The 24,395-nt window shown below is 39.7% G+C and overlaps 1 protein-coding gene across 1 annotated transcript in view; it reads left to right on the top strand.

Annotated features, from left to right (window-relative positions):
* Positions 1 to 24,395, top strand: part of RSU1 (Ras suppressor protein 1) — a 102,310-nt gene that overhangs the window by 27,059 nt on the left and 50,856 nt on the right. The window contains exon 8 of the mRNA XM_082045872.1: positions 14,000 to 14,132. Within this exon, the coding sequence (XP_081901998.1) occupies positions 14,000 to 14,132 (133 nt within the window). The remainder of the gene's footprint in view (positions 1 to 13,999; positions 14,133 to 24,395) is intronic.

Here is a 24,395-nt window from a genome sequence, read left to right as displayed (position 1 = left end):
CAATAGAAGTTGTCCCTGTTTGCCCCAAGCCAGAATTTGGTTTCTGATCTTTCATGACAAACTGCATAAATATTTTGTTGGGAATAATGTAGCTGCATCAACTATCTGTACAAACACCTGTTAAACAGGGTTTACACCTTGTGTCTTGTTGTTGTGAACTGTTACATAGGGAAACTTCTTTGTTTCTATTAGTACCTTCCAAGTAATAGTTCCCAAAACTCAGAAGGTTAGTGACTGAAGTCAGCATGATAAAGCAAAATTATTTGTTGTCATAAAAACTTGCTTTGACCCATTAGAGAGTGTGGCAGCTGTGAGCATAAATGTGACCGTCTGCAATGTATGCTTTTTGTTTTATACAGCAAAGGAAAGCGTCTACTATTCTTTTCTGTGAGGTGCGGGAGGATGTTTGTTTTGTCCCTTCTTTGTTTACCCATCATTGGTAACATCATGGGTTTTTTGCCTTTATCAGTCTAGCTGACTATATGATGCTGAGTGTTTTGGGGCTTTTGTTTGTTTGATTTTGTTGTGTGGTTGTTGTTTGTTTTGTTTTTTCCCACCTGTTTTTCCTCACTACTGGTAGATGAAAGTTGCTCTCATTTCCTTAATTTCAGGTGTTTATTCCTTGACACAAGTATACTTTATTTAGCTTTTTGTGAAAGTTATATTTATTTGTAAAGTCTCTTTCAGCAGCAATAACATTTCAGAAGCCTCTGCTTTCTGTAAATGTATTTTTCTGTAGCTTCCTAAATTATAGCCTTGTTTTTATCCAGAAAGTGGAAGTTAAATGCTGCACTGAGTCTTACCACCTTCTGTGGCTTATTAAATGTTCTAAACATGCTGTTGCCTTACAAGTATAACAGGAATTCACTTTAAGTGGTTTTACCATCATTGTCCAAAACAAATGAAAATGTTTGAAACAGAATTCGTGATGTTTGTTTTGCGCTGACCTGCAAAACTCGAGATGGCCAAGGGAAGCATTTCTCGTCTTAGTTAACATTTGTTTGCATTATAGAACAGTATCGCAATCTGGCAGGAAAAAGACTTGTAATTTTGCCTCACGTGATCGAGATGAGGTGGATTGACACAGCTTGAGTGCTTGTCATCTGCATTCTTTGTTATTCAACTGCTATTCTATAAATTATTCTTTCCTCTTCATGTATTAGTTTACCAATGTTTCATTTTATGGTCTTACCCAAGGGCCTCATTCACGATTGGTTGGTGTAATTTCTATTGCAGTCTATGCCACATGTAGCACTAGAACTATTACAGATATTTAAAATGGCTTAGATTTTGGCATACATTTCCAGAGGACGTTACACTGAAGTCTTGATTTGTAAGTTGTGCAAGTTGCAGGCATGTTTACTGTGCAAAGGAATGTTCTTGCTTGATTCTTAAACATCTAGGTAAACATTTAGGGAATGGATGTTAGTAGATGGAGCACCAAGCTGGGCTTTGGAGGGTGTGTTTGAGACTGGGTAGGGACAAGCCACAGACAAGCATGAATCTACTGAACGGTTAAGAAAAGTCACTTCACCTCTGCAGCCTTGTTTTCCTTTCTGCAAACCAGGACAAGTTAGAGAAGCACACCTTTGCAGGCAGCTTTACAGTCGGCCAGGGAAAGGTGGTATGTGAGCGTTACACCCAAATGAATGGACTGCTAGTTCCATAGTCACCATCTGAGAGAAAAGCAATTTTATCTGCTGCCTGAGTTCTGCCTCCTAAATTTTTAAAACTGATTTATAATGTAAGGAAAACTATCCAAATAGTTTGTGCTGAGCATGTTCAATAAATAGCTTTTCAATGAGCAGGTCCTGTTTGCGTTAATTGGAGGTGCTGCTGTTCCATTTAAAGTAAACAGTCTTTCCTCTCTCATTATCACTTTCATAATTAAAGGTGCTGAAGGCTTTTGATTGGCTTAGTTTGGACAATGGTGGACAGCAGAGTAATTAGATATTCATTTATCAGGGAGAAGGCCACAATAAAAACACCAGAATAAAACAGTATATTTGACTGTGGGGTGAGGAGGGGTGGTATATTAAACTGGTTTTTAAAGGTAGTGGAAATAAGTGCAGAAGAAGGCACGGGGAGTAGGGCATGAAAAAAAAGGCCACAGCCAGCCCCTGGGATCACGATTTTGGAATGGAGATACCAATAAATAAAATCCTACAGTCTGCTCTTAATTTCACCCAGTGTGATTAAGCATGGCACGTGTCAGCACGAGGGCTGGGGAAGTTCAGTATCATCCTTCTCTGTGTTTAGCAGAGAATACCTGTTGCTAATTAAAAAAATGTATCTATTCCTGCCCAGGGGGAAAGGAGGGGACTAGAAGAGGGCACGGGTGCTCTGGGTGAGAGTGCTTGTCTGTAAATACAGTACATGTGAGTGATGAACGCAGGAAATGGCTGGGAGTAGGTGGGTGGAATTTGCAGCTTGTTTTTATCGTTTGTCTCTCGAAACCCCGTTCATGAGGAATGGTGGTGGGCAGTCATATATAAACTTTAAAGAAGCGCTGGCATTTTTTTCCCTAGCATTTAAAAGGTTATGTGCTGCATTGCGAGACAAATAAATCATGATTCACTGCAACAGCAGAGTTGCAGTCAGTTATATAAATTGCCAAGGAAGCACTAAATCTGTCACTTTGTGTATTCTGACCATTTAACAATTGGGATGGTGTTTGGAAAAAAAGCCGAGTAGAAACAAGAACCACGTAAAGTGGCACATGGAATTAATAAGATCAATGATGGTGTTTTAAGTTCATTGTATGGTTATCTGTGTGGACCCGTATGTGCCACATAAAAGACTTAGTGGAGTCAGGAGCATAAGAGTAGTATATGGTACAGAATATTCACAAAATTGCAGCTAAATGTAAACAGACACCCAGAGACTGTAACTAGCTTATTTGTAGGTTTGGGATTTTGATGTGAACACAAATGGCATGGTTTTTAAAACCCAGATTTTAATGTTGACTCTGTCTGTTACTCTGCCGGCAGCACACCTGTGCGCACACACGTACACGGAGTTGGCTCATATGTATGCATGTGGAAAGAACAGCAATTTCTAAGGTTACATTTTTAATTACCATCCTCTTTTGCCAAAACCAAATGTTGACATCAGTGGCTTTTCAGTATACTATTCAATACTGCTCTAGTTCATCAAATAATTTCCTCAGGTAAAGGGAGACACTGTCGAAACTGTCAAGTTAGGTACATACTTGAAAAGTGAAAAAGTCACATTTTAAAACAAACAAACAAACAAACAAAACCAACTTGATGGGGTAAGTAGCCATGTTCTTCTTTAAGGAGGGTGAAACATTTTGTAAATTAAACCTCTATGTCAGAATGGCTAAGTAATGCTTTAATCATTCTTTAGTTTTGAACAGCTAAGTTATCTTCTGTGGATAAAGGATTGGTTTTAAATAGAAAGTTCAAGGAATCCTGCCAGAAGTCTCAATATTTCCATCACAGGAAGACCTGAGCAACCTGATCTGGTTGAAGATGTCACTGCTCATTGCTGGGGCGTTGGACTAGATGAGCTTTGAAGGTCCCTTCCAGCCCAAACTATTCTATGATTCTATGACATTTTAAAATTTTGGCTTTTGAGATGACACTGGAATTTGTTAATTGATAGTATATTATGCAAAGTAGTTTCTGCCATTATTTGTTCAAGTTAATGTTCACCAAAACAGCAGTTTATTTAGGTTATTATAATGTGTGTGTGCAAAACCAGGAATCACTTATTTCTCAAAGGTATTTATTTTCTAAACATGTTTGATATAAATGCCAAAATTCTCTTATTTCAGTATAAACTGTCACAGCACTCTACACAATGCAACACTACTCACAGCTGTAAATACAGGTCTGTGGTGCTTATTGGAAGCCTGAACATCGTGGGGCTCTTCAGACACCAGCTCTGAGCACTGGAACAACTAATTGATACCTTGCTATTTTTAAAAAAATCACCTGTTTCTACTTTTGGAACTAAGGCAAAAGTGGTGTTAGAAAGTAAGGAGCTTTACTAAACTTCCCAGTAGAAAAACTAAATAATTTGTTTTCTAGGACTACTGGCTGTTACTAGTTGAGGAATAACAGAAAAATGTACATGCCAAGATAGGTCATGAACAGATTATGTAAGAAAAGCTTATCTGAAATTTGTGAATATTCCTATTGTCTTTCTCATTTTAGGCTTATTTTAAGTTAAAAACAAACAAAACCAACACCAAACCACACCATTTTTTCTGTAGTTAGAAACCAGGCTGATTCACAGAGAACTTGTTTGGAATTTAGGTGTATGGGAAGAGGTGACAGCTCTGTAGTTTCATTATGCACAGAAAGATGTTGTCTGTAGCCCATCATCTAGATTTACACCACAGGCATTTATTTCCTTACACTGCTGTAATTCTTGCCAAACTTTCCAAGATTCAGATTTGTTCTGACATTAGTTTTAAAAATATGCAAGTCCTACTGTTGCTTCTCAGATGACTACAGTGTGTGTGTAGGCTTTCCTGATGTTGACTGTACTCTGATTGTAAGTACCACCAGCATAATAATGATGTTTCTGTCAGCAAATATTTCATCTGTTCTTTCAGAGCTGTGGTAGGTAAGAGTACCATAACTAGAGCCAATCTGAGCAAATGTTGTTGTTAAATTTGGTTCATTTTACATGTTTCATAGTACTTAAAAGCGGTTTTGCTCTTCTAAGTGCTTGGCAACCTGTGTTTGAATGGAAGTTTCAAAGGTGCAGGGCAAACACAATACAGTGAATCTTTTTTGTGCTCATATTTTTAAATTAACTAGTTTTTGGTCTGATAGGGACCCTTCAGAGAGAGAATGCTCTGAATTCCCGTGTAATTGGGAATCCCAGGGGACTTTCTGAAGTTGGAAAATATGTGCAATATGTTTCAAAATGAATTGGGATGCTGATCCTCTAAGCTTGTAATACTGCCTGTGCCATTAAAGCATCTTTGTAGTTAAACTACTTTGACATCATGTTAATTACTTTTGTTCCAAAACCCTTTCATCGCATAGTGTGTCTCTTGGGTTTCTTCACTGGGCAGGCTTAGCAGTGACTGTCTCTCAAAACCAGGAGGAGTGGCTGACATGTCAGGAGGCTGTGCTGCCATCCAGCGAGGCCTGGACAGGCTGGAGAGTTGAGTGGACAAAAATTTAATGAAATATAACAAGGGCAAGTGTAGAGTCTTGCATCTCGGCAGGAGCAACCCCAGGTTCCAGTATTAGTTGGGGAACAACCTGTTATAGAGCAGTGTAGGGGAAAGGGACCTGGGGGTCCCGGTGGACAGCAGGATGACCATGAGCCAGCACTGGGCCCTTGTGGCCAGGAAGGCCAATGGCATCCTGGTGTGTATTAGAAGGCAGGTGGTTAGTAGGTCGAGAGAGGTTCTCCTTCCCCTCTACTCTGCCCTGGTGAGACCACACCTGGAATGTTGTGTCCAGTTCTGGGCTCCTCAGTTCAAGAAGGACAGGGAACTGCTGGAGAGGGTCCAGCGCAGGGCAGTGGAGATGATTAAGGGAGTGGAGCACCTCCCTTATGAAGAAAGGCTGAGGAAGCTGGGTCTCTTTAGCTTGGAGGAGACTGAACGGTGACCTCATTAATGTTTATAAATATGAAAAGGGTGAATGTCACGAGGATGGAGCCAGGCTCTTCTCGGTGACAACTGATGATAGGACAAGGGGCAATGGGTACAAACTGGAACACAAGAGGTTCCACTTAAATATAAGAAGAAACTTCTTCTCAGTGAGGGTAACAGAACACTGGAACAGGCTGCCCAGGGAGGTTGTGGAGTCTCCTTCTCTGGAGACATTCAAACCCCCCTGGACACCTTCCTGTGTAACCTCATCTAGGTGTTCCTGCTCCAGCAGGGGGATTGGACTAGATGATCCTTCGAGGTCCCTTCCAGTCCCTGACATTCTGTGATTCTGTGATTGTCGCTTTGCCTCCGAGATTCTGCTCAGCACCAGACATGTGTTACACAGGGCAGTGAAGGAAATGGTATTTCCAGCACAGCATGGCACCTTTCAAAGGCCGAAATTGGTGAAACTTATCAATACTTGTTGGACTTATAGGGAATTGTCTCTGTCTTAAATTAGGAACGTAAGAGAAATGAATTAGAGTCGTAAGTAATTTGAAATAACTTCAGAAAGACTATAGGAAACATTTTGAAGGAATTTCTTGGATTTTTGACAAAATGCTGTTTCTTCTCCTGTTCCCCTTAGCTACCCACACGGCTGCATCAGCCGGGTTCGTTGCCTTGGTACCTGGATGCTGAGTGTGGTGGAGTTTGGCTGTTGAAGGGGTGTGATTTCTCATGTGGAAATACAAGCCATTAGTACTGTTATTAGGTAGGAGTGCCTGCTGTGCTGTATTGAATAAGTTCCTGTTTTATGGCTTTCATCTATGAATTTTAATATTATTTACTGTTTCTACTACTTGTCCTGAGAAGGTTTGTTGTGTGGAGTGATGGTAGAAATTGCCAGGGCTCTCCTCTTGTTCTTGAAGAGTTAACCACTCCTCCTGTCACCTGAATATGGAAATGTGAGTTTGCCCAGCCAGGTTAGGTCTGTATTCTGCCTGTACTTAGTACCTGAAATGCAGTTTAAGGGAGAAGTTCACCATTTCATGCATTTTGTTGGCTGTCCCAGGTTTCATCTGCAGTCCTGACACATTCTGGAGTGAAAGTCTCGTTGTGCTGGACTCCTCATACCTTTCACTTCCATATAATGATTCTGGCTGGTCTTTGGTATGATGCTGGAATTTTGTATACATATCTCAGGACTAAATTCACTTTGTTTTAAACATTCTTCTGTGAAAGGTTGAGCTGGGACAGTGCTGGAGAGTAAAATCATCTTCCCATAGGATTGATTGTAATAGTGGTAGCTGCAACAATACCAGTTTGCCCTGTATCCATTCACCTTTACATCAAGGGTAGAGAATTCGAGATTTAGTTGGTCTGCTCTTACTTTGTGTTTCAGCTGTGGGCATTTTGCTAAGAGTGGAGGCAAATGTCGTAGATATTCTGGGATCACACAGAATAATCAGTCTTTATTTAACCTATCCAAGGAAAGAGTGAGAGGAGACTGAGCTGCCGATCCTCCCGGGCTCCATGAAAAGCAAGCACAGGTTCTCCTTCTCCGTTGTGGCTGGGCAGAAGCAGCAGTGTTTGAGAACTAAGGCAGCTCAGTTCAGCACTGAAATAAAGAATGAATTTAAAGTGAGCCATTTGAACAAGACACCACTGGCACAGTCTCCATTTCTTGATGTTTTCAGTTTTTTTTCTGTTTGAAATGCCTTTGTTAAACTTTTCAGTTACCGAACTGACACAGAGATCATGTATCCAAGTGAACTTTCAAGTTGGGGCCTAATCTCTGAATTTATTATTGGAAATTATTGTTTACATCTAAGAAGTTGTTGGAATAATGTGTGATGTTACGGTATCTGAACTCCTGTTTTCTGTCCCTGAAAATAATCATAAAACTAAGGATGGGCTTAGGCTTCGGTGCCTGGTTTTCGGATTGCTCCTTCAGCCTTCTCCTACCCAGGGCTTCCCATCTGACGCTCACAGGTGAGGCTGCAGATGTTCCCATCTGTGTGGTCAGAAAAGCAGTCAGAGGAAGACTTGCAGCCTGCTTCTGTTTGATGGATGCTGTGGTGCTTTTGTTTGGTTTATTTGTGTGTACTGAATCTGGTTTCTTCTTATTTGAGACTTGAACCTTTTTCCCTGTTACATAAAACCACCACAAATGCAGTTTGGGGCTTCTCTGAAGTGCTGGTGGCTCCAAATGATACTGTCAGACCTTCTTCAGTACAAGGATGCAGGGCGATGGGGCAGATCTTTTGGAGGCGCTTCAGTCTAGGTTTGGATTTACTAGTTGTTTTCTTTTAGTGCATAGAAACTCATCAATAAGCAAATGTATATTTTTGACATATGCTATGGAGCTGTAGATTTGTTTATAAATACTGAATATTTCTGTGAACATTTCTGCTGGTTCCAAAAAGAACGAGTCACACTTACATACAAGAAGTCTTTGCTCTCTGTTGTCTTACTGCTCCATTATAACTGCTGTTTAAATCTGCTCTCTTCTGTTAATAATCCTTCGAAAGTGATAGAGGTCTTCAAAGCAGAGATGATCTTACTTGTTTATAGGAATGATCTGAGTTACCAATCCACAGCTTACACATGCTTAAGACTGGTGTAAAAGTCATTTGCTTTTGATAACATTTTGTGACATAGAAATCAGTATATATTTTCATTTTTTTACATAGATTTTAAGACATCATTCACAATAAATTGCTTTGGTATCATTTTTATGACATAATAGTCACGATATTTCTTCCACCCTCACACTTAAACCAATCTCTTTCTCTATGGAGACAAAGCACATGCCACAAAAGTAATAAAAATTGTAAGCCCTGTAGTGTAAAGCAAATCTAAAACAAGCCAGGACAGACATATTTTTACATATAACCTAAGTTTAAATTTAGTGTGGTGGATTGTTCCCTTACTTAGCCTTTAATAAAATAGGATTCAAGGGTCTTTATATCTAAATAAAGAAATAAAAGTAATTTAATTCCTCCTGTCCTTATGTATGACGGTGATAGAATAAGAGCTTTGTGTTGTAAAGGAAAAGAACATTTAAGTTGCAGTCTTCAGAAAAATTGCTAAAAGGGATGTGTTACAGCCTGAGGCCTCTCCTTGAGGTCAGTGCAGTAGAGTGTTCACTGGAAGGTGACTCAGAGCATCAATGGGACACAGATGTGAAATTCCACAGTATACAGGCTAAAAATTATTTCCATTGATTTTAATGAAGCTCCACTAGGGATGAATTTAAACCATTACAAAGAAGCGTTGATCTGGCATTTTAGAGCTAGGATCATGTTTCTTGTGCTGAATGCCAATGTTCGCTTCTCAAATGTCAAAGTTGTTTAATTACCTTATTTCACCTTTTAATTTTTGAAAGTATTTAAGGTGTTTCCAAGGGGCATTCAAGTGGAAAGGACAAGTCAGGTTTGTGTTTGTTCTGTTTTCTTATGTTTCTATTGAAGTAATGCCCATGTACCCTAGTCATACCTTACTATACATTCATACATTGGGTAAATATTATACACTCTGAATATCATACATCACAAGAGGATGAGGAGCTTACAGCTGCAGATAAGAGGTGCTTGCAGGCTACATCTAATGGACAGGGAGAGCCTGGGAAGTCTGGAGTCACCCTTGGTAAAAGTGATAGGCAGCATTATCATTGGCTCTGATGCTTATTTTCTGCAAACAAGACTGCGGGAGGCAGCATTTTATTTACTTTTATGAGCTCTTTTCTGAGCTTTGCAGGCTGTTGAGTAAAATATGAATGTTCACACAAACCTCTTTTTACTTCAACAGCACTGAAGGCAAATTACAAGAATCATTAACTAACATGTTTTAGATCAAATGCAGGAAAGATTTATTGAGAGAGATGCAGGAAAACTGTAGCTGCCTTTTCCCTTTAACATCAGTCAGGATGAGGTGTGCCCAGTGTCACAGGAGATGTCCCTTCTGTCCACCCGTGGCTGTGGGAGCTTTGAATTTAAGCAGTGATAAATAGTATTTTTAGTCAATGGATGGCATAAGCTACAATACATGAATATTGAAAATATGCATGCTTTGATTTTGTCCTCAAATTTTCCAGTGTTTATTTTGGTGTCAATCTATTTACTGTAGCTTCCACGTGGCAGCTAACAAGACATTAGGGCAGCAGGCAGTTTTGAGGTCTGTACAGTTTACTAGTTTGGCACAGGAACAATTTTGTTTTAAGGTGGGTTAAACACAGTCATACTGATCCAATCAAACTTAATGGTTCAGGATCATTTTTAGATACAATGAGTGCTGAGACAGAAAAAAAAAGTTGCCAAGATCAGGTATTTTTAGGACCACACAGCTGGCTCCTTTTAGAAGGCTTTTTGGTCATTCTGTGCAGGTCATCCACAGCAGTGAGCTGTTAAACATTTATCTTTGCTCTTCACTTTTCCAGACTCTGTTCTCTTTTTAGTGTCTGCTCACTGGTCGCAGCACGTGTCCACTTTGCCTTCTTCCTACTTGGAAATCTATGTCTGTTCAAGGTAGAAAGCTTAAAAAAGTATCCTTCAGGCTTGGAAATTAGAAGGTTCCTTAAGCATGTTAGGCTAGAGTTCTGGGGTATATGGTTTTGATTATTTATTTATAAGAATAATTTTAGAAGTGCTCAAAAATAATTTGAAAAACATTTCTGTGATCTAGAAAAAGGGTTGTGCTGACTAATCTTAAGGACAACCTTTTCCTCTCTTACCAGAGTCCTGTGACTGTAATGCATTTCAGTGGAGCTGGCCTCTTTCAGTATGGCAAAATAGCAAGAACCTTAAGTCCATCATGAAGAAATACAATTTTAGTTTACTAGTTTACTAGGCCAAATTGTAAAGATGATAAATATTTTTAATAGGTTAATGTGCATGGAAAGAACAAACCGGGAATGACCAATGCAATCTCCAATCCTAATATATTTTGTGATTCAATCTACAGTACTAGATTTTTACTAGAGGCAATTTTGTATTTTGCTTACTAGAAATATCCAAGGGATTTAATGTGATCTGTGTAGCAGAAGAGTATATAAATTTCCTAAAGGCCTGGGGACAGTGTTCTGCTGATACTGCTATTAGACAATACGCATGAAGGTTCATCTGCCATGGCTCTTTCCTTGGCCCATGGCTCTGGTGCTGCAGCGATGGAATTACAGCATTTCTGCTCACAGTGCTGCCATAAAATGCCTTCTAGGCAAGGAGGCTGTTCGTAGGGGTACAGGGACGCATCTGTGAAGTGTCCAGTCACAGCAGTCCTGCAGTGAGTCTGATTCCAGAGCTGTCGCTTCAGGTGGGTTTGATGATCTCTTCCACACTGCTGGCCTCCTCTTGGTGTGCTGGGGCAGAAGGGTTCATGCAGGGCTCCTATATTTGGTTGCCCCCACACACCCTGTTCTTCTGATGTGGCTGAGACTTTGGCCTCATGCTTGGGACTCCTGGACATCCTGTGGCCAGAGCAGAATTAAGTAAGCCCTTGATTCACACGTGGTTTAGCTGTAAGCACAGAAAGGACCCCAAGGTATGGCCCCAAGCAATGTGTGGTGACACAGCAGTGACACGTTTCCATCCTGTCTCTGTTTTGATTATACGGCTTCTTAGTTCTCAAGTGGTTTTCTATGTGGCAGGAGTGTCAGACTCCATTTCCTCCCTAGTGGGGCAAGACTGTATGTGACTTCTTATCCTGCTTAATTTTCTGCCCATTTCTGTCCTTCATTTCCAGATGGATATGTCAGTTTTGAACAGGGAGGAGTTTAAGGTGTCGGGTGCCCCATCCTTCCCCCTCTATGTGCAGCAGCACTCCTTTACTCCTCTGCGGAGGAGCATCCGCTCTCTGCCTGGGGCTTGCCACAAGGATAGATGAGTTGTTCCTTTCCACACTACAACACTTGCTGGTGGCAGCTCACCTCCAGCTCCAGCTGTAGGGGCTGGTGGGATGGGCTGCTGGGCCAGCCAAGCCCTGGGCAGAGAGGGGCTGGATCTCAGTGCAGATGCTGGACTTTCAGGTGCCCCAGTTTCCCCTGTAATGAGATTCATTTTATCCTTAGGGCCTCTGCCTGTTCCTTGCCTCTGAAAGTAAAAAAGATCTGCACCTGCCCCCAATGAGTTTTGGGGAAAAACAGAAGTCGGGGGAAAATTAAGTGATTACTTTGGCATGGGGACCTACAGCTCATTTTGCTTAAGCAGTCCTCTTTTTGCTGTAAGATTTCTTGGCTTTAGTAGCATAGTATTTATTGCAATTAATTACATTTAAATGGACCATGTGGTGTTTCGAAAGGAAGTGGACAGACTGCACTGTGGGGATGGAAACAGACAGCAACATCTTCTGGGTGGTAAATTCCTGATGCAGCCCTGGAGGAAAGGATTCAGCTGAGACCCTGGCTATTGAGATTTTGAGAATGTGTGACTTATTTCTGTAAGCAACATTGAATTTGACCCATGATGGGGCCAAGCTTGCATCCCCAATAACTATTTTTATTAGCTGTACACAGATCGATCATTTTACCTTGATGCAGTACTTGCAGAGCTGTAATTACAAGTGAGTACTTACAGCATTGGTAGTTTTGGAGAGCAATGTATGTGTTTTTTTGCAGGTAATAAAATGGAAAATCCAATTTGCAATTGCAAAGCAAGCCCCCGAGTGATACGTGATCTTCATAGCAGCACCGGTCAGAGGGTTACAGCTAATCACAGTGCTGGCTCGTTCCCCGGTGGCCTTTGCCTGAAAGCTGAATAGCGGAGCAGCGTGAGCCTCCGCCTTGAGCCAGCGTAGATTTAGACACACCAGTTTCTAGCTTATTAGGTCCTCTTTGTCACAGCACTTAATCCTGCTTCCTGATCCTTGTTAGAACAGGGCTGCCGAGTCCCTTAATAAAGGAAACGGGTGCAAGGCTCCTAACGAGGCGCACTGAAGCGTGAGGCAGCAAGGGCAATTGCCGCTGACTGACAGGGGGGTGAAATGCGCCCTGCCTGCTATTATGTCAAAGAACCGGCTGCAGACAGCTGACAGATGAGCTTGCTGAGGTAATGGTAACTTGCTGATAGGCCAATATGAGATGCATGACATCTTTTCACAGGGTATAATGGTCTGTCTTTACTCTAATTGTGTTAACCCTTTTTATGGAGAGAAACAAGTCAAGGATTGGCTCTAATGCAGAACATGCACTGTGCTGGCCAGCAAGCACAGTGCTTGCAGCAGCTCCCATAGCGTGTGGGTTCATGCTACTTACATAAATGCCTTAATTTTGAAAAGCTAGCATGTCAGGTTGACTTAAGATTTCTCTGGCAGCTTGGCTTGGTCCATCTTCAAAACCTTCTAATTTGTTTGTTTGTTTGTTTCCCGTGGTCAAAGATTTATTATTATTGTTATTATTATTATTATTAGTTACTTTAGGTTTCTGGGAGGAGGGTAGGCACCTCTTCATCATAAGATTCAGAAAAATAAATTTTAAATGGTAGCACAGATTTCTTAATTTAAAGAACAGAAGAAAATATTTCAACGGCTAGGTCTTCCTGGAATTCAGCCTGTTGTATCCATAGTCATGAGGAATTTCAATAAAGCATGTACTGTTTGGGTTTTGGGTGGTAAACACTTACAAAATGAACAAATTAACAAAAAAATCCCGAGCAAACCCCTAATAAGTCACTTTAAGTCTTCATGTCAACAGAATAGGTAAAACTGGCATGTTGTAAGAATGACCTTTTTTTGTTTTCTCAGTATCGAGAACTATAACTACAGATCAGCGGTAGGATCTGGGTACAGACAACATGTTGGTCACTGGGAAGGCCAAAATGCTTGTTGGCCATCGTTTGTGGACATGGTGCTTGGAGCAGTGATGGAGAAATGCTGTGCAATGCTAAGTTTCAGCAGAGCAAACTCCTACCACAGCATCATTCTCCTCTTATTCCTGCAAGCCATGGTGAAGAGGGATACTTTGCTGAATTGTCTCTGGAAGATATGTTTAGTGGTTATGTGAGATTTTAATGCCATAGCAGAGCTGGGAGGTTTGGAGTTGGGAATCAGGAAGCCCCAAGTTCTACTGCAGTTGTCCTGCCCATGCTGGCTGAATTTACCTGCAGAAGGACAACCCAACACCTATGCACTATTAAGCACTGCTTAGAACTAATTTGATGAATAAATATTACAATGCCTTGGACTGAGTTCAATCCTGTTGTGCATATGTAGTAGCACTGTGAAGTGAATAGGGTGGAACTGCATCCAGTATGGTGGGAACTATGACCTCCTTTCCTTCTTGGCTAAGACTGAAATATTTGCTTTTATTATGGTTATATTCTCTGAAATGAATGAAAAGTTTTATATTCACAGCAAGATATTTCTTTCAAATTTTTTGTATTTAATTTTTTTTTTTCATATGTTGTTTTGTTTAATCCCTTTCAGGTAATCTGGATTTGACTGGTCAAAAGCAAGTCTTCAAAGCAGAGAACAATCCTTGGGTTACCCCTATTGCTGACCAGTTCCAGCTGGGAGTGTCTCACGTTTTTGAATACATTCGTTCGGAAACATATAAATAGTAAGTATTACATTTTGTAGCTGTGTTGGGTTGTGTTGTATTTTCCTGTAGGATGTTCGGCTAAGTGTTGTTAACTACATCCTTCTTTCATAATCCATGCAGTAGCTTGGTATTCAGGGCAAATATGCAAACCTGTACATTTATATTAAGGAATATTGCTAACAAGATATTGGCCTGCATTTGTTCCTCATTTCTAAGAGCTATTAAGTAACATAAGAGATGTAAAAGAGCAAGCGTGACAAGTCTTTGAGCAGTACTAGTTTTAAATATGTACAGTAAGGTTTTATAGATTGAAATAAATATTTTTAAATGTTTTTGAATGCAAGTTCTTATGTTTTGAAAGAGTTGTCCAGAATTTAAACCTGTTTTGATCTAAACTGGTTTACAAAAGTCTACAGTCCTGGTAATTCAAGTACAGATACTAATGTTTTCTTCAACAGTGGAAGTGGAAAAAAATAAAACTTATGCTGGGACTTCTCTATTTTAATTCAAAATTTTGTGTACAAATGCAAAGCATTTGTTAAGGAAATACTGTCTTTAATCATTTTACTGAAAATCAATCGTTCAATTTCCGTGAAATTTCCGTGTTCCCAGGCTACAGTAAAACATTAGAAGTTATTTTTACATGTCTGAAAACAACCTTGGTACTGTCTGCCTAGAAGCAGTAGGTATTACAGCACATAGTACAAGTTGTAGGTTGGAAATTTAGTTTTTGCATTTCCCTTTAATTTAAAAAAAATATTTTAATAATTTGTAAGCATTTCTGTCAATTTTTTTTAATGCGGTAGCTGTCTGAACTTAATTACCAAGAGAGAGTATTCACAAGTGAAGGTCTTGGGATTCCAATTAAGTAATTGAGATGTACATTTCTATATGAAACTAAATGATCCAGCAATGGCTTTTGTAGGCTGTTCTTCATTTACAGAATTTAAGTGAAAAGGATCACAGATGGGAGAGTGGTTACAAAAATTGTGTGTCTCAGAAATGTCCTGATATTTATGCTGTAATTTGTGTTCTCAAGATAGACTTAAGTGGGCTGCAACACCCTTCTCCCAGTAGTACTCTGTACTACAGACATGGTGTAGGGAAATAGCTGTCTAGCTCCTTAGACTGTCCCTTCCCCACAATCCTCTGTGTAGCTGCATATGGGTTTCTTCATATTTTTTTTTATTTTGAATTTTGGATCTGTTTTTTGAGAAATGTACATTAGGGGCCCTTTTGCAGTTCTCACAGGGACAGCTTTGGGCATCATGAGGACAGCAGCGTTTCAAGGGCTGAAGTGCAGTTTTGAGAATTTGACCTATATTCAGTTTGGGTGGGAGGCTGTTGTTGTATCTATAAGAAAAAAATATGTAACTATGGATATATTAAACTGCTCTGTCAACTTTTCTTGTGCAATCAAAATTGACACCAAAGGTTCTGTAATTCATCACTTGCCTCAACTATTGCTCTTTGTTTTAAATTATCCATGTTGTGTTTAATATCTTGTTCTTTGCTGAGGTGTAACAGTGTCTTGTTGGCTAATTGGCTGATTTTGATTTTGTTCACAGTAAATATTTAAAGCCTGTGTAGTTAACAGTGTGAGCAAAATCCGACTACCCATTATTGGGGGTGGGGGAATAGAATCATAGAATCTTTCTATGGCTCATGCATTTTGATCTTAGCAGCTTATTCAGTTAAAATGTCATTACTTTCAAAGATTAGTGATGAAAACCAAAAGCATGCAGATGTTAATAAGTAGATTTCCTTTTTTTATTTTCAGCATATAACCATTTCATATTTAAACCATAAGTTTAAAATATCTGTATAATTTTGTTAGAATCCCGCAGCAACGTCTTTTGTTCCCTGATTGTACTGGTTTCATGTGCTATAGAGTTTGTGAATTTTCCTGCTGAAAAAAGATCGTCCTTTTTATTTCCAGTTTCCTTTAAATATGTGATCTGAGAATCATTTGGATGCCACCTGCTACAGACATTTTTCTGTTTGCATTTGATTTTAGGTGTTATAACTCATGAGCAATGGCATAATCTAGGTAACAGGTCTAGTAGCATTATTGTGCACAAAAGCAAATAAGCTGTGAACACAGAAGAAATGAAAACTCCTTTTTGTGATGAAACTTTGATCTTTCCCTGCTAACATCTATACACTTTCAACCTCCGTTTTCTTTCAGAGCTTATGCCTGGGTAGTGTATCGTTTTTCTCATTAAGCAAATGACAAGGTTGAGATGTGAACATAGTAGTTTTCTCTGTAGATATCTAACTGAGCAAAATTGAGCTTGGTTTTTTTGGATCATTGAGCTAAAAGAAAAATATAAAAATTAGCTTGCAACATTTGAAAAACCCAGACAGCTTAACTTTTACTCTGAGGTAAAGCTGACAAAGGTGGTTGGATAGAATGGTGTTTAGCTAACCTCACTTGCAACACTGAGAGAAAAGAACAGCTCACATATGTTCACAGCTGACAATCAGATCAGTAAGTTTACTTTCAGGTACTTTCATAAACCAGGAACTATGCATCTATATTGCAGATGGATTTTGAGCTCCAGAGATGGTAATTGTCTCCCTATGCCCATTGCTTTTGCTGGCTGATTGCAAATATTGATTTTACATTGTTTACAAGCCTAACAGTGTCTATACTGGCTAAGACAGAGAGGGTGTGCTCATACAGTCACAAGTGTCAAGTTTCAGGGGTTTAGCAAGTTACATTTCACTAAGTGGGTTTATGCTAATACAGTTTATTTTGTGTTTGCAGTGACTGTTATCTGGCTGTTATCTCAGCCAGAAAGTGGTAACTCGGTGAGTCTTGGCAATGGACTCTCTCGCAGTCACGTTACTAAACCTTGAGGTTTCTACTGGTGGCTGTCACAAGCCATAGCTGTAGGCTACACTCAATATCGGAGCTTTCAATTCAGATTCTGTGTGGCTGCACTTGTGAAGCAACTACCGAATAGATCACAAACGTCTTCTTTCTGTTGTGAAATGTACTGACTGTTTCAAGCATATTTAGTGAAAAATTACACCCCATTTTTAGCTTTGTCTTAGGATATTCATGCTCTAGTGATTAATTGGTAAGAAGAGATGACACCCGTGAGGGATGATTGTGTCTAAAGATAAAATGTCATTTGTCTCACATACTCGTACATTTTCACACTCCTGTTTTATATGGTACTGAAGTACCAAGTATAAAAGTGGAATTGCACTTCATAAGCGTGTTAGCCAGCTGGACCCTCAGATCAGCTCTTCTTACTCTGTAGCTTCTTTCATTTCCTTTAATTTCCTTACCTTTCATGAGAAATTATGCCAGGTGATTTTTTTCAACCCTCATTTTTCAAGGAAGACTTGTGCTGACAGAAAGACGGGCCATATATTGTGGCAGAAAATGTGTGTGGAGGGGCTCCTAATTCTTAACAGGAAATTCAGCAGCTCTTGGCACTTTGCTAGCTTTTGTTGGCTAAAATACGCCCGCTGCACGTATCATCCTGTGACAGCATCATTTGGAAATAGGTCAATTTGCCAAGTATATAATGATTTTTAACCTCTGACTGCCTTGCTAACTTTCTGAAAGTTTAGTAAGCTGAATTTTGGCTTTGATTCTATAGATACTCAGAAGGTGACATTAAACTCCCCGTGTGGTGTCATGATAGTGTTGAAAAGCAGTTGAAGAACTTGCTCAAACAATAAAGGGTAGTGGCAACCTCATGTTCTCAAAGGGCTTAACTAAATGTTTTATTTTGCCTTTAGTCTACTTTCAAAGTGACCTTTATGTTGTAAGCATATTCTCAGAGGATTTTCTCTGTCTAGGGTACTGACAAAGAGATGATGGGTTGTATGATTTAGTGGTTACAATGTACTGAAACAAGTGCAGACAGACATGAATGTTTGAATGAAAGCGGTGAATTAAGTTCCTATGAAGATCAGAAATCCTGTGATGCCTATCAGGATCGGTGTAAGACAATAAGTGATTTGATTAAGACGAGGTAAAGCTGAGACGTACAATTGGTACCAGTGGGTGGGTTCAGTTGCTGACATGTACGGAGAAATTAAACCAGAAACTGCTCTTTGGGTACATTTCTGTCATTAATAATATGCTGTTGATCAATCTTCATACGAAACTTGTTCTTTGCCTGTTTGTTCTTGCAAGAGAAAGGGTAGTGCTTTTGCTTGTATCACAGCAGAGTCTATTGCAGTCATCGTCACCTGATAGTATAATCTCAGCTAAAACAAAATAATTTGCTAGGTCCTGAGTGCTTAGAGTAGCACTCAGACTTCTAGCATTTTTAAGCTGCTGTTGAACCCAGCAATCACCTTTTAACACTTTATTTAATGATTACTGTCTCCCCATTTGACCTCCTTATTCCAATGGGGTAGAATTATGATAGAACAGTCACCATTTGTCAGGTTTTTAGAACGCAGGTTTTCCCCACAAGGCAGTCAATTTGGAGTCGAGAGTCTCGACAAGATGTGTTGTGAAAGGAAGTAAGTTGCACTTTTCACATTTCCATGAGGAAAGGTGGTAGAAGAGCAAACCATTTTAAAAACTGCCACATCAACTCTTAGCAGAGGAAGTGGTTTGATAAATGCTATGCTGAGCATATATTGCTTGGCAGCATTGTAACACAGGCTTCCCTGGACAGGCTGCTCTGTGCTAAGCATTGTTACTGAAAACCTTATTTTATTGGCAGTGACAGCCTGGAAGAATCCACTCTTGGTTCAGTCTTCTATTTAGAGACAATGGTCCTGCTTTCTTCTTGAGAATGAATTGTTGCACTGGACCCCCACTATTATGTAGCAGCTGCTTCCAGGGCAGCAGACACAGGTCATGAAGTAAGAGGTTCTCCTTCTACATTATATTCATGAAGAGTATTTCAGCATTTATTTTTAACAACTAGAGGAGACTGGCAAGATACAGAGTAATGCACTAGAATACAAATAGTATCCTGAAATAATTCCTGTTCTCATTCCAGTTGTTAAGCTTATTTAGTTTCAGCTGCATGGTTGGTGCTGTCCAAGATGTAAAGATGATGTTCAGTAAAACCCCACCTGTCACAGAACAGAAAAGGGGCCAGAGAAGTTAAAAATCCATGTGTTGGAGGTTGGGAAGCACGCTGGGGAGGTGGGAGTTAACAGCAGATGAGATGTAGGCACCAGCAGGTTGAACTGTTAATTGCAGAGATTGTGCTGGAATGGTGTTATTTGTGCAGCAGTCATGGACCTGCACGAATTTCTTTTTTTAGCACAAAAAGCAGGAGTATTTAAGTGACGTTTGCTGATGACACAAAGCTAGCAGTGCAGAAGATAATCTGCACACTGCACAGGAAGAACTGGCAAATGAGGGGGAAGGCTTAGGTGTATTAGCTACAGGTTTTCTGTGAGCCACCGGTGCGATATGCAGGAGTGAGAGGAAGAGAAGTACAATCTCCAGAGCTGGGTTTAGAGAGTGGGAATTTTCCAGTACAGAAAAGGAAATATTACATGGTTCTGGTTGTCATGTTCATGAAAGATTAATTCAGGCAGGAACAGGCAAAATGAGGAAGAATAATAGGATGATAAAAGGAATGAAGAGCAAGAGGAGATTTAAAAGGTATTTGGTCTATTTAGCAAAGCAAAGTCTGATAACAGAGATCTGTGCTGTCATTGGGAGGGAAACAAGGAGGAACAGGTTTCATTTAAGGTATTAAAAAGAGAAAGGGTGGACATAAGAACAAATAGAAATAAGCTGCTTGGGTATATATTTGAAGGAAGGTGTCTAATTATTCAGGGAGCAAGGTAATAACCTGATAGAAATTGCCTTCCGACGGGAGAAATGAAGGCCGAAATCTCATTTGTTTCAAAACGAGCTCTGATCAGTTTGACCAGGAATAGATGAGATGATTTCTCGTGGCAGAGGATGGCATGTCTGTCATGCAGGCAGATCTTTGTGCTCCTGTATTCAAGTGTACTGATTTTTGAGTGAAAAATCTGGATGAAACCCCCTATATTAAGATAGATTAACGGTAGTTGCACTGCACAGTTAAGGGAGACAAAGCTCCATTGTTTGCTAAATAAGGCAAAATATTATTTTGCATATTCTTGCATTTAGTAACTTGTTTAAATAAACATGTATGGCAGTTTTGTGCAATAGTTTAATATGACTATTTTTTTAGTAACCTAATAATTACGTGTTATTTTGTATATTATATATTCCTTAGGAAAAATTCATTTAGGGTTATGAAAATCTTCATAGTATTTCTTTCTTTGCTTACATTGAAGAAATACATAGAAAGAATGCTTCTCTTTGGCAGTCTCTAAGTAAAATTAAATAACTTCTTGTATTATCTAGTCATTATCTAATCTTGTAATGTTACCAAAAAGAACCAAATTGAGCACAGTATGATCTTGGGAATAATTTCTAATGGTGACAGTAGAATGTGAGTATTCTGAAGACTCTGGGGGAAACAGAGACCATAGAGAGGAACACAAATGAGCTGATGTAAACATCTGACATAAATTTGATTGAAAGGAGTGCGGTTAGATGCCTCAGCCATTTGTGTGACTCACAGAGGTCAATGAAGATTTAAAGAACTCAGATAGCATGATTCTACCCTGCCTCGCTAAGAAAAATAGGCCCTGATAAATGCTATTTTCTGTCTTTATTTTTCTTTTGTCACTAGTATTCTTTGGTAGTTGTGGAATAGAAGGTTTGTGCATTAGTTTTCTCTTAGGCTTGGCTCTGCAAATACTTTTGCTTCTAGAACAGGTATTCTGCTTGTTTCTAGGGCTCTTGTGCATGTGCTCATAGGGTTAACCTTTAGTAGTTCTTTTTCCTTCTCATTTGCGCAGTGTGGTTGCCCTGGGCCCCATACAAGAAATAAGATGGTGTTATGTGTTAACAGTCCTTTGCTGGACCTCACTTCTGTATTTCAGTGACTTTCCAGCTTGGCATCTTTTACCATTTGGCCCCTGGCATGGGTGCACTATCTGTGCCTGTGGTAGCTGTGACCTCCTGTATTTTAGGGTGGTTTCAAAGACTAGGTAAAGATAGCAGAAAAGATACAACCTCAGTGATCTACCTTGGGTGAGATTTTCTGAGATGCCGCATCTTGTGTGAGGATGAACTCATGGAAGATTGAACCTCCGTCAAAGGAAGGCAGGAAGCAAGATCCATCATAACTAAGAAATAAACAACTGTTAACAATCCTGGTTCACACATTTTGATCACGTACCAGTAAAAAAAATTTAATTAACCAATAAAAATCGTTTATCAGCCTGATGTGGGGAAATATAAAAATGTCATTTACATTTTGTTCTTTTGTATCAAAAGGCATGGTACTGTATATTTTATATAAAAATACTGATTTGTATTCCAACCAAACCTTGTATTTATTGGCTGTATTTTAAAAATTGATAAATATATTAGTACATTATTTCCAACAGAGACAATAGATGACTCAGAGTCCTGACATCTTTAGACAACATTTACATGCAAATCTGTAACTCTTCCCTAAAGAAGAACAAACGGGAACCCATGTTGAAAGATAAAAAAGAAAAACAGTATCTCTGTATATTTGTGTTTATATATTACTAAGATGGATAAGTAATAAAAACAAAGCTATCACTGATGTATCTGACAGATATAGATACCGCACATATAAATACTAGTCTAACTACTGGTATTACCATTCCCTTTGATGTGAACTTTCATATAAACTTTAGAATATTATGCAGTAATCCATTTACCATGTCAAGGATGATAGCCCAGGGCTTAAGTCACGGGGGCAGATGTCTAAGGCTCTGTTAGAAGCAGAATTGGAAAGAAGTGAGGAAAGTGCAGAAGCTGAGGACTTGATGAAACCAAGGTGGGGAAAACAGTGACAGTAGGATACAGGATTTGAATAGGGAAACAAGATAAAGTTGCATCTAACTATAGGGCAAGGCAAGATCAGCAGCTGAGTTAAAAATCAGTGGTAATTACGGTAAAATCCAAATTGAGAAACAGATAGGGATGTATCAAAGAAACTGGTAAGAAGCAGAACTGAGGACCTGGTGTAGGGAACAGGTTGGGGTCTAAGCAAGCAAGCAAAGTATGAGATGTGCAGCTGCAGGCAACTGGCACACTGAGCAGGAAAAAAAAAAGGCGAGATTGAATAAAGTATGTGCAGTGGGAAAAAAGGCTTATCCAGAGCGGGATGTACCTTGTTGGGCTCTTAGCCTTTGGCTATCTGATTTGATAAATCCTAGAAATTAAGTGGGTGCTTTTCTGAACTATGATGGTCAGATGACTTTCCTTCCTTCATTATTATTAATCATGTTCTGTTATGGTTCTGTTCTATGTTCAGTGCAGGCAGGATGATCTTTTAAGGAAGATTAGTTATTTCTCAGTCCACTCAGTAGAAGCCTGACCAACATTTTGTTGTGAGAAGTGGTTTTAAACCTCCAGATCTGTGGACATGCAGTCGTAAAGTTTAGGAGACTTGACTGACAGAGTCTGGACTAACCAAAGTTTGTTTTAATTAAATTGTGTTGTTAGGGAAATGCCAAAAAGTGACAGAAGAGCTGGTATCCTTCCAACATCAAGGAAGAGAAATAGACTAAACTGGATTATTATGACCTAGTTTATTCTGACATCAATGTCGGATTAAATAGCGAAGAAGAGACATGGGATTCTGCTAGTGAAGATACACAGAATATGACTGTAGTGTGAATATAGTTCATACAGTTAAGGCATGAATATGATTTCGAGAACTATTTCGTAAAGAAACATTCTAAATGTAGTTCGCCAAGGCAACTCTTTAACGACATAGAATTTTGCGAAGCATTTAGATTGCACAGTGCCAAACATTCTGATTAGAAAATGAGCGCTGCATGATTTCAGTAAAATGCACAGAAGAATTAACAACTGTCCAATAGGTCTTGGGAGATAATTACCAACAACGACATTTCTGCTGATCTCCACAGAGATCTGACCTGTAACCATTAGATGTTCTCCTCAAGTATTTGGGAGCAAATATACAGTCATTTCTGACTAAAAATTGTAGATGACCTGGAAGCTGGTGGAAGACAACAGTGAAAATATGTGCTGTCCTGGATCACACAATGAACTGTGTGAATGCATAGTGTATTTTAAAGTAGCTCAAAGAAAAGTTGCGTATCTCTGAAAAAGAGGTATATAGGATATACCATGCATTGTGGTTACAGGTGGAGATAAAAAGGAGTCAATACTGCTTTCCAAAAAGTAATTGTTTTAAGAGACATAATATAACTAAAGTGCACTGTCATCTCACAGTTCAATGCTATAACCGAAAGGCCTAAAAGAAGCCTTGCGTTAGTGAATCTAGGAATAGGAACCACTTTCAACATCAACTGAGGCTGATACTGAATTCAGTTCTGGTGTCAGTAGTTTTAAAGGGATGTTAAAAATGTGTTTAGATACAGACACCTCAAAATTGTTCGAGAGCAGAAGTCAGGCAGATTAAGAAAGCAAGGTACGAGCTTGTAAAAGGAGGCTTATTAGGGCAAGCTGACAAAGAAAGCAGCAGATTCATTTTCTCTTATTGTCATCTCATTGCTTCAGGATACTTTCTGGGAAAATATGTTTTCGAGCAACATCTCGGTATGAAAGTTACTATATGAACCATGATGGCTTTTAATACATTATGCCAAATAAATGATGATCATAGAATAGTTTGGGTTGGAAGGGAACTTCAAAGCTCATCTAGTCCAATCCTCCTGCAACGAGTAGGGACATCTTCAACTAGATCAGGTTGCTCAGAGCCCCATCCAGCCTGGCCTTGAATGTCTTTAGGAATGGGGCATCTACCACCTCTCTGGGCAACCTCGGCCAGTGTTTCACCACCCTCATTGCAAAAATTTCTTCTTCATGTCTACCCTGAATCTCCCATACTTTAGTTTAAAACCATCACCCCTTGTCCCATTGGAACAGGCCCTGCTAAAAAGTCTGTTCCCATCTTTCTTATCGGCCCCTTTTAAGTACTGAAAGGCCACAATAAGGTCTCCCTGGAGCCTTCTCTTCTCCAGGCTGAACAACCCAAACTCTCTCAACTTGTCGTCACAGGTGAGCTGCACCAGCCCACTGATCATCTTGGTGGCCTCCTCTGGCCTCTTTCCAACAGGTCCATGTCTTTCCTGTACTGAGGGCTCCAGAGCTGGACACAGGACTCCAGGTGGGGTGTCTCCAGAGTGGAGCAGGGTGGCAGAATCACCTCCCTGGGCCTGCTGACTGTGCTCCTTTCGATGCAGCCCAAGATGATCTATTGACTGATTCTA

The sequence above is a fragment of the Streptopelia decaocto genome (assembly GCF_964273445.1).
Source record: "Streptopelia decaocto genome assembly, chromosome: 2".
Taxonomy (NCBI): Eukaryota; Metazoa; Chordata; class Aves; order Columbiformes; family Columbidae; genus Streptopelia; species Streptopelia decaocto.
Note: the sequence above shows the minus strand (reverse complement) of the source record. Positions and strands in the feature narration are given on the sequence as shown.